Raw genomic sequence first — 9,673 nt, 5'->3', positions numbered from 1 at the left:
ATTTGTTAGATTGTTAACATCTTGTACTATATTTCTTTTACTTGAATTTTATATGCTTTGGTTGACATTTTATGTTGATGTTAAATCTTTTAAGCTTTTTTTGTTAAAGAATTGACTTAGAGTGCATATTTTGTGTTCATGAAAAAAAACTATTACAGAAAATATTACAATATTGAAGAACTGTTCTTGTTAATTTGATGAAAACATTTTAAATATCCAGTGCACTCACATCAGAATAACTTTTAGATTTGTTGTTAGAATAATCGATCAATCGAAAAAATAATCGTTAGATTAATCGATTAGAAAATAATCGTTTGGTACAGCACTAAACCAGTCAGCGAGTCCAATAAGCAAGTTACCATTGGCATAAGTTCAAACTTACTCCACTTCACACGATTAGCTTTCATTTTCTTCATTGCGGTAAAACTAACCTCTGCTTTTTACCACTGCCTCGTTCACCCCAAACTTTCTGAATCTGGATTATAGTTTTAGGCTGCATTTTTATTTTTTTACTAGCACAGGAACAACATACAGCGTAGCTGTCACAAGCCTAGAGCACCCTCTCAAGGCTGCAGACGGTAATGTTTACTCCTTGGTTCATGTCAGTCAGTATGAACTTTAACACAGTCAAAAAATGCAACATGAGGAGGAAAGTAGACATTTTATAGCTAAACAATAAAAAAGTGTGACTTTTAGTCTGGAAGATACAGTACTACTGACCTGTAATGAATAACAAAGACTAAAATAATTTCTCCATAATGCTACATACCTGCAAGTCTGACATTAGTAGCTTGGAAAGGCAGAGAGAGGAAGTCCTGATGCAGCTCATGCAGATTAGCCACACTCGTCTCCACAGAGAAGCCATAATCCACGTAGAATACCTGGCAGACAAAATACATAGCAACGGTACATTAATGAAAAATAAAAGAAGTACTGTGGGTTCTACTGTGATGTACAATAAATAAACTTTAAAATAAAAAAAGAATACCTGCCAGACAAGTATTTAATGCTGCACAACATTAGGAAAACCTGCGATATGTGATAACAGTGCGTAATATTGCGATGACGATATGACTTGTGATCATGAACAATTACACAGGTATTGATGTCATTCTGCTCTGGGTTCAGAGTAGCCTGGTAAAAAACCAGACCCTATCCTTCCCTTTGCTTCGTACAAGGGTCTGGACTTGCTGCATAGAGAAGTGTTTCTTGCCGGAGGCGTGGCCTCTGCTGAAGCATGTGTGTTGTCGCTGTGAAGGAGGCTAAGTTAAGAAGCTAACCGGAAATCGTGTGTGCTGTAAACCAGTGGTTCCCAAACTTTTTATCTTCTGACCCACAAAATATCCGTGGCAAAAACTTGTGACCCCAAATATTACTGGTCTGAGTACACAAACTTTGTTAATAACCCTAAAAACACAGTCTTTTTGACAATCTAATCAGCTTGTACACAAAAATAAATACTTATTTATACTTTTTTGTGTTTTTGTAATAATTATAGGGAAAATATTACATCAGCAATTATTTTATTACCCTTTAAATTGATTTCTGGAGATTATCCAAGGTGCTTCATGACCCATAATTGGGTTCCAAGCCCAACTTTGGGAACCAAAGTGCAGTGGTTCCCAAACTTTTCAGCTTTTGACCCACAAAATAACAGCAGCAGAGACCTGTGCCCACAAATATTTTTTAATGATAAACATTTGTATCAGGTCAACTAATCATGGACATAGTAACAATATTTTTATACTACATTTATCCATTTTAAATATACTATCCTCACTCCTTTGTAACAAATAAGGCAAAAAATGTCATTAATTCAGAAAATCCTTTCAGGACCCCACCTTGATGTTTTGGGACCCCACTTTGGGTCCCGACCCCAACTTTGGGAAACACTGCTCTAAACAACCCTACTGAGAGGAGAAATATACCGAACCCAATGAGACGGCTGTAAATGAGAGCTGCTGCTTTGTCAGACAAATTTATTTTAATTTGGAAGCCTTATCAACACAGACTGGCTTCATTCACTTCCTCCACTGCCGTATGCTAAAATAACTAGCAGACACTGCGCAGAACATCGATGTCATTCAAAACTCCTTCTGTTTGCTGATTGGCCCAGGTAAAATAAACTACAAGCAGACACTGCACAGAAAATCGACGTTCTGTTCTCTGATTGGCCCGGCTAAAAATCTGCCAGCGAAATCCTTGTCTATGGGAGAAGTCCCAGACGGAGCAGTGAAGGGAAACTAGAATTGAGCGGAGCTGCATAGGAAGGCAAGGGCCAGGCTAGGTTCAGAGCAAAAAACTAAATAAAAAATCATTTCCATTCCAGCTTTTTTTTTTTTTTTATAAAAAATCCATCTAATTGGCTAAATACATGAAGGGCTCCATTTGATTGGTGAAATAATTCAAGCTTCCGTCATAAATGCAGAGTTTTGAGCCAACCATTTATTGCAGTTTATGCAGGTTTTTTTTTTTTTTTTTGCAATATGCATATTGCAATTACGATATATTTTTGGTATATTGTGCAGCCCTAAATTTATTTATTTTCAGTTTAGAGTACTGTTAGCCAGAGAAGAGAATGTACATTTTACTGATTACAGGTCAGGACTCAAACTTGGGCCAACTGCAACAACCCCCACCGCCCCCTGCTCTACAGAAAAATGGACTGAAAACAGAAAGTTACCTTGATCTTGTCAGGGTTTGTGACATCCATCACCTGCGCTCTGGCCATCTCTTCTCCATCTTCCCCTCTGACAGCCACCAGCTGACCGATGACAGGGTTAGTTACAGTCTGTTTGTTTTTGCTGTAAAATGTCTGCATGACATCCTCCATGGCTTCCTGGGTATTGGAGTAGTTTTCACCTACATACCTAAACACAAACATAAAAAGTATGCATTAAAGAAAGTTTAAACATATTAAACAAAAAACAAATAAACATTTTGTTTGGATGTCATCTTAGTTTTACATTAAACACGTTTCTGGGGACATTTTAAGTCCGAATAACTTTAATGAAAATATAGGTAATTTGAAGTATGCAGTAGATTTAGCTGTAATAATTTTGGAAATGTGCTATAATCTCTTACAATCTTAACATGAGGAATGCTTCTGTTAAGAATTTGTAAACTACCTAGTTTATTAAAGAAAATAAAAATAAGTGTTCTTAAAATAATGAAAAAAAATCAGTACAACAATGTTCTAAGCAAGAAGAAGTCAATGTTTTCACAGCCTTTCAGGAAAATATTCAATGTTTGCTACATATAAGTTGCAGTTTAATACATTCAAAATTCAGACCAAATCAGTCAACCCAGTTGTGAAGTGTCTGTCACTTATTTTTAGAAAACAATAGTCTTCATGTGTTCATATACACGTATAATAATAATTTATAACTTGCTTTGCAGACTGTGTGTGGCTCTGGTTTCAAAGTCGCACAGTCAAAAAATTGCTAACTTTACAAATGCATTTCAAAATATTTAAACTGGCAAAGGAATTACTCTTTTATAGTATGCATCTGCATTGAAATATTTAAAGAAAAAAGCAATAATCACAAATGTATCAATGTGTCGTACCTTACAGTAACAGCATTACTGCTCTTAGCCTCAGTCACCAGCACTGAGGGGTACTGCTCAGAGGGAAGAGTCAAACGTGGAGGAACAACAGAACCCACAACCTCCAAACCAGAAGGGAGAGGGTTGCTCCTGCACTGCTGGATTTCTGGGCTGTCTGTGACGTTCATGTCTCCTCTGTTTGAGTTGTACAAAATCGCCTGACCAAACAGGAAAAACTCAACAAAATGGCACATACAATATTTTAAGCAAAGTAGAATGTACAAAAAAAGCAAGCAGAACTAGATGGGTTTACAATAACTGAATACTTAGTACTTTTAAAGGGATCCATGATTAGTTGTAACATTAGACATTATTTAATAAATACATTTTAACTGTAAAATAAATACTGTAAAAATACTATAGGTTGTTTATTTTTTATCATTTTTAAACTAAAAGTTTAAAACTATATTACACGGACGGGGCCATTTTGTTTACACGCAAAGCATTCTGGGTAAATGATGACGTGGATAGGTCCTCGGTGCGAGGCTGCTAGCGAGCTATATCCACCCTGAAGGTTAATCTTGGACAATATCTGATGATCGACTCTTTTAAATGAAACCAGAGAGCGTTGACAAAGAGGAGAAGGTAGAAATGACTCAGCCTGGAACTGAAAATATGGATGGAGGACAACAGCGCTGCTTCATGGAAGAAGAACCTCAACTTAGCCTGTTAGCTTTAGCATTAGCCCCGACAATATATGTATTAGCTCAGCGCTACACATTCTCCTGTCTTCACTGAGGTCCTCCATCCACATGACAGAGGGGAACACAAAAATGACTCAGCCTGCAACTGAAAATATGGATGGAGGACCTCAGTTTAGCTTGTTTGTTTGTCGCACTAGCACCGAGCTAATATTGTTATTTTTAAAATGTTTAACAGCATACACTTACCTTCTTTTTGTCGCGTGGCAAGGGGTACTCCACAGTACATATATCACACAAAAGAGCCAAGTTGTCCAGAATCTGTTCAGGGAATTGCATCTTGTATGCGTCCATAAAAAGCTTTGGTAGAGCATGGGCCCACAGACCCTGACTATACTTGGAGAGGAGTTCCTTTATTTTCTGACGCACCTCAGATGACACTACAACAGCAGGTTTGGAGGGAGGACAAGGAGCAGAGGAGAAGGTAACTTTCAAAAGAGGTAAAATATCCTGGTTCGGTTGAATAGAAGACGTCTTCTTGGCAGCGTCGGTTGATCCAAGGCAAGACCAAGTGGGGGCTAACGAGGGAGTGTTTCGGTTTTGGGTAACTTTTGACAAATTGTGATCCCCTTTAGAGCCAATTTTGCGGTTGACTGCAGGACTGACAGATTGAAAACGTGGAGTCAGACTGGGCTTGTGGGCAGGGCTTTGTAATGTCACAGGTGGCGAGACATGCCCTGAAGCAGGCGGTGGAGGAAAAATGAAGGTGGGCATAGCCAATGGGCTTTTGGGGGAAGCTCTAGTTTTAGGAACAGCAAAAGGCGACAGAATTTCAGAATTCTGTTCAGGAGTGGTGGGAGGGGAAGACACTGGTGTTGAATCTAAACGTAATCCTGAAGACGGGACGGTGTTTTTGAAAGAGCTTGTTAAAGGCTTTGAAGGTAGAGGAGGGTACACAAGCCTGTCAGCTCTGTTGGTGATGGAAGGTTTCTCCATCTGTGAGGGGCAGGCAAGCGAGAAAACACAGATGGCTTGTTGAAAATATCTACATTGTTTCTGATTTAAACATTAATAAAACATATTTTAAATAGTTATTCAAACTTTAGTTTCTTTACTTTGTAAGGGACTTTTCTTTTTTCCTCTAAAGACTCCATGAACTATCACAGCAGCAACTGCAAGTAACTCACCGAGCACAGGTCTGTCCACTTCTCCATATTTAGGAGCACCTGAGGATGAAGCTTCTGGCCGAACATTTGATTATAGACCTCAGGCAGTTTGGACACCCACAGTCCAGAGGAGTACTTCTCCAGAAGCTGCTTCAGTCTGCTCTGCACCAACTCCACATCATAAAGAGTATTCTGCATGAAAAGATCAAACAAGATTAATTGTGCCTCATTTTTCTGAAAATGGGAGTTTTCTGGTACTAAGAAATTAATTACACTGTTTAATAAAAGTTTTTTATGAAAAAATATTCAGCTACTGACTCAAGTGAAGCGAGTGTGAATTTATTACCTCAGGAGTTTTGTAACAATCTGCGCTTAACTTAGAAATGGGCATATAAAAGAGTCAAACTCTGCAACGTGTACATATAAAAGGTTTGTACCTGGGATTCACTGGATGCAGAAACTTTTTCAAGATGAATGTCTGAGGCAAAAAAGGAAATAAAGGTCAGTAGGTTCTGTAAACTATTTTTGAAGCACCTCTATCTGATTGAGCTGGCTTAAAAGTTCAATGATGCTTCATTTTAAATGTGCTGTAAAATTCCTTATAAATCTCTTAAAGATTATGTACCGTACGTTATGTGATTACTGTATACTTGGTTCAATCGTCGTGTCTTAGTCTTTTTAGCAAGCATTATACTGTATGTGAAACAAAAAAAAAAAAAAGATTTACAGACATCTTTTGTACTTCCTAACATAAAAAAATTTGCTTTATAATTCCTGAATTGTTTCATCACAACCTTGTTTCAGTTTATGCATTTAGGTCTAATAAACCTAAAATAAAATGAAGACAAAATGCAATATAAATAATGTAATTCAATCTATTTCACAGAACTTGGATCTTTAGACACATTGCAATTCCTACACCCCTGATTAAATTTAGACTAAAAATGATATTTCACCTGAAGAATAGTTGTTCAGGTTGGGTGACGTTTTTCTGTTGAAACAAAAAAATAGTCTTAAGCATCACAGACTAAAAAGATGCATATTAATCTTAATAGCAGTATTTGTGGAGAAGCATAAAATACAGTATCTGTACACTAAAAACAATTTTAGTGAACTTAACTGCATGCACATTTAACACGCATTCTTAAATTTATTGAAATTGTCATGTTCAAATGCATAAGCTAAGACAAAAGAAAAAAGGTTTTCAGAGTTAAGTTTAAATTAAATTTATTTGCCCTTGTGTGTTACCTGTTGGCTATGATATTCTGTTTTACAGCAGGTTGAGCAGGCGGATCTCTATGTTCAACAGGAGTCATGGAACTTAACTTGTGGTCTGCCTGCCTGGTGTTGGGGAAAACAAAAAGACTAAAAACAAGTTCAGATATTCTAGTTTTCACCTATAAGAAAAAGACAAAAAAAAATTTAAAAAAAGGAAAAGTGCCAATTACAGAGAGCAAACACCATCTGGGTAGGGCTGCGCGGTTTATGCGACAGATCAGGGGTACCCAAACATTTATGAACCAAGATCTACTTCTGAAGTCGGTAGTTTGCCGAGAGCTACTCGTCCAGTCTCAGTATCAAAAAAAAACTATTTTTCATCTCCCTACTCCTCACTTCTTTAAAGTAAATAAAACAGAATGTAGTGTGTTGCTAGTTTTATTTAATTTAAGTATTGTCAAACAAAATTTATCTACTTAACCTTACATACAAAAAAAAAAGATACGATAAAATCCTTACTTAACTCCCGAAAGAGAAGCAGAAAATTGGTGGTGGAACAAAAAGGACCAATTTTTTTATCTTTTTTATTTAGTACTCATTGTGACATGCGAGTTATGACAGCTGGAAACCTACCCAGTAAGACAACCACAGAGTCAAATAACTTTGGAGCAGGGAACAGGGGTCGGATTTACAGCGGGTAAAATAAGTATTGAACACGTCACCATTTTTCTCAGTAAATATATTACTAGAGGTGCTAATGACATGAAATTTTCACCAGATGTTGGTAACAACCCAAGTGATCCATACATACAAAGAAATCAAACCATAAATGTCCAGAAATGAAGTTATTTGTAATAATGTGGAATGGCACAGGGAAAAAGTATTGAACACACTTACTGAAATTTATCTAATACTTTGTACAAAAGCCTTTGTTGTCAATGACAGCTTCAAGACGCCTCCTGTATGGAGAAACTAGTGGCATGCATTGCTCAGGTGTGATTTTAGCCCATTCTTCCACACAAACAGTCTTCAAATCTTGAAGGTTTCCTGTAAGTCCGTAAAGAACTTTAGGAGGGAAATCTGCCTCATACTGTTTGTGCATCGTCTTGAAATGTCGCTCCAAGTTACACTTTTTGGGTAAGGCAATGCTCGAAATACATATTAGGCAAATAGACTTTGAATTAGAATAAAAATACTCTTCTCCCACGCTGTGTGAAAATAATAAATTTTCGTTTACTTGTTCGCTCGTTTTCCATCCATGTTTTCTCTGCATTGACAACTCCACTACTGAACCTAAAGTCTCGTGAGAGTGCTGTGTTTTATAAGGCAAATTTATAAGGCAAAACTCGCGAGACTACGTCTGTGAGAAAACAAAATGGGGAGGGCGGAGGGAGCGCGTTGCTGCGCGTTGGAATGTGTTACTTAAACTCCCCCACCTCCACCGCTTCTGCCGGAGTTAGAATGAAGCTCAGCGAGCGGACATGTCACAGACACGTTGCGCTTTGCGGGCGACAGGGAACCAGCTGGCGGGCGACTGGTCACCCACAAGTGAATTGTTGGGCACACCTGCGATAAGACGGTAGAAACGATATGAAGTTGGCCTGCGGTAGACATTTACCCTCTACCGTCCTGTCGTCAGTGACGTCATCGCATCTGTGTCAGCAGGGCTGCGAGTGCAGAGACAACTGAGCAGAAGGAGTTCAAAATAAAATGAAGAAATGTAGCGTTTTAAAACACGTGTAGAGAATAAATCCTCAAAATTTCCCCTCCCGCTTTAGAAAAGTTACTTTGTGTCATTCCCCCCCGCAGCACGTCTCGCAGAGCGAAGCTTTAACAACTGTAGTTTTTAACACCCAAGTTGTGAGAGAAAAAAAACTTGTTTTTTATGTATCGTTACCCACAGAGATGATAAAGACGTGGACGTTCGTTCAGTCATAAATCCATTTTGCTAATGTAACAGTTCTGCTCTGATGACTGAGATGAGAGCGCAGCAGAGCAGCAGTGGGTCAGTTCAACAGGCAGAAGCTCATTGTATGGCAGGCAGATATTACATTTATTTGGCTTCACCACACTTACATTCCAGTTTTCTGAAATAGTTTTATGACAGGACTATGTGCAGCTTAATTCCCCTAAGGTCCTGTCACACTAACATTTTAGGCAACTTATGCCACCTTATAATTTTTTTATGTCTAAATGACTAATTTTACTTGAAGTACTGGTTGTAACATCCACTTTATTTTGATATTGTTGAAAATTTGAGAAATGTTTTTGTTTTTGCAATATATACAAAACATTCTTTTGTACTTCTGTTTTGTTCATTTGCACTACAGCAAAAATGCTTGGTTTGATTATGATTACAGTTTTCTGCAAAATAAATGCTCTAAAAATTACATTACCTTTGCTTTTTATGATGATATTCTACTGTGATATATATATATAGTTACCAAGAAGGGATTCAATTTATACTGTGATATGAATTAGAGGTCATACCACGCAGCCCTACATCTGGGTAACATATTTCTACTGAAATAATCTACAATTGCAGTTACTGAACATCATTACAGTTGAATGCTACCAATAAGAATCTAAATAGTCTCTACCTAAAATCTCCTGCGGCGCTGCTCCCTCTGTTGACTACATGGAATCGAGACCAGTTGGAACTCCTTCCAGCTGATGGTTGGCGGAGAGAGGACCTTGGTGTGACTAGAAGTGGAGAAAGAGGAAAAACAAAATCACTTTTAAAAAAAGGACAGAGGAGAAGAAAGGATTACCAAGAAGAACTGTGGACATTTATGTTCCCACCTCTCATGTCTATCAAAACCCACTGTGCAATATGCATATCTTTGGCAAAATGACTCAAGAGAAAAGTTGTGATACAAAATGATTGTTTCCCTTCTCTGAAAATTTACCAATTACTAGGGGTGTAAGAAAATATCGATACACTGAAATATCACGATATTTCATTTCCCGATACTGTATCAATATTCTAAAGCCCTGTATCGATTTTTATTAAGGTTTAAAATGTCAACTTTCCTGCCAGCC

The 9,673-nt window shown here is 37.7% G+C and overlaps 1 protein-coding gene across 2 annotated transcripts in view; it reads right to left on the bottom strand.

The window, feature by feature from the left end:
- tdrd7a (tudor domain containing 7 a) overlaps positions 1-9,673 on the bottom strand; it is a 20,090-nt gene that overhangs the window by 8,808 nt on the left and 1,609 nt on the right. The window contains exons 3-11 of one of the 2 annotated variants that reach the window (XM_014023491.1): positions 9,232-9,334; positions 6,662-6,778; positions 6,370-6,404; positions 5,851-5,891; positions 5,435-5,605; positions 4,497-5,243; positions 3,568-3,764; positions 2,684-2,870; positions 770-881 (exon numbers count right to left, since the gene is read on the bottom strand). In XM_014023491.1, coding sequence (XP_013878945.1) covers positions 770-881; positions 2,684-2,870; positions 3,568-3,764; positions 4,497-5,243; positions 5,435-5,605; positions 5,851-5,891; positions 6,370-6,404; positions 6,662-6,778; positions 9,232-9,334 — 1,710 coding nt within the window. The remainder of the gene's footprint in view (positions 1-769; positions 882-2,683; positions 2,871-3,567; positions 3,765-4,496; positions 5,244-5,434; positions 5,606-5,850; positions 5,892-6,369; positions 6,405-6,661; positions 6,779-9,231; positions 9,335-9,673) is intronic. The other variant, XM_014023492.1, reaches the window with a different exon arrangement.

The sequence above is a fragment of the Austrofundulus limnaeus genome, unplaced genomic scaffold (genome assembly GCF_001266775.1).
Source record: "Austrofundulus limnaeus strain Quisiro unplaced genomic scaffold, Austrofundulus_limnaeus-1.0 Scaffold372, whole genome shotgun sequence".
NCBI lineage: Eukaryota > Metazoa > Chordata > Actinopteri > Cyprinodontiformes > Rivulidae > Austrofundulus > Austrofundulus limnaeus.
Note: the sequence above shows the minus strand (reverse complement) of the source record. Positions and strands in the feature narration are given on the sequence as shown.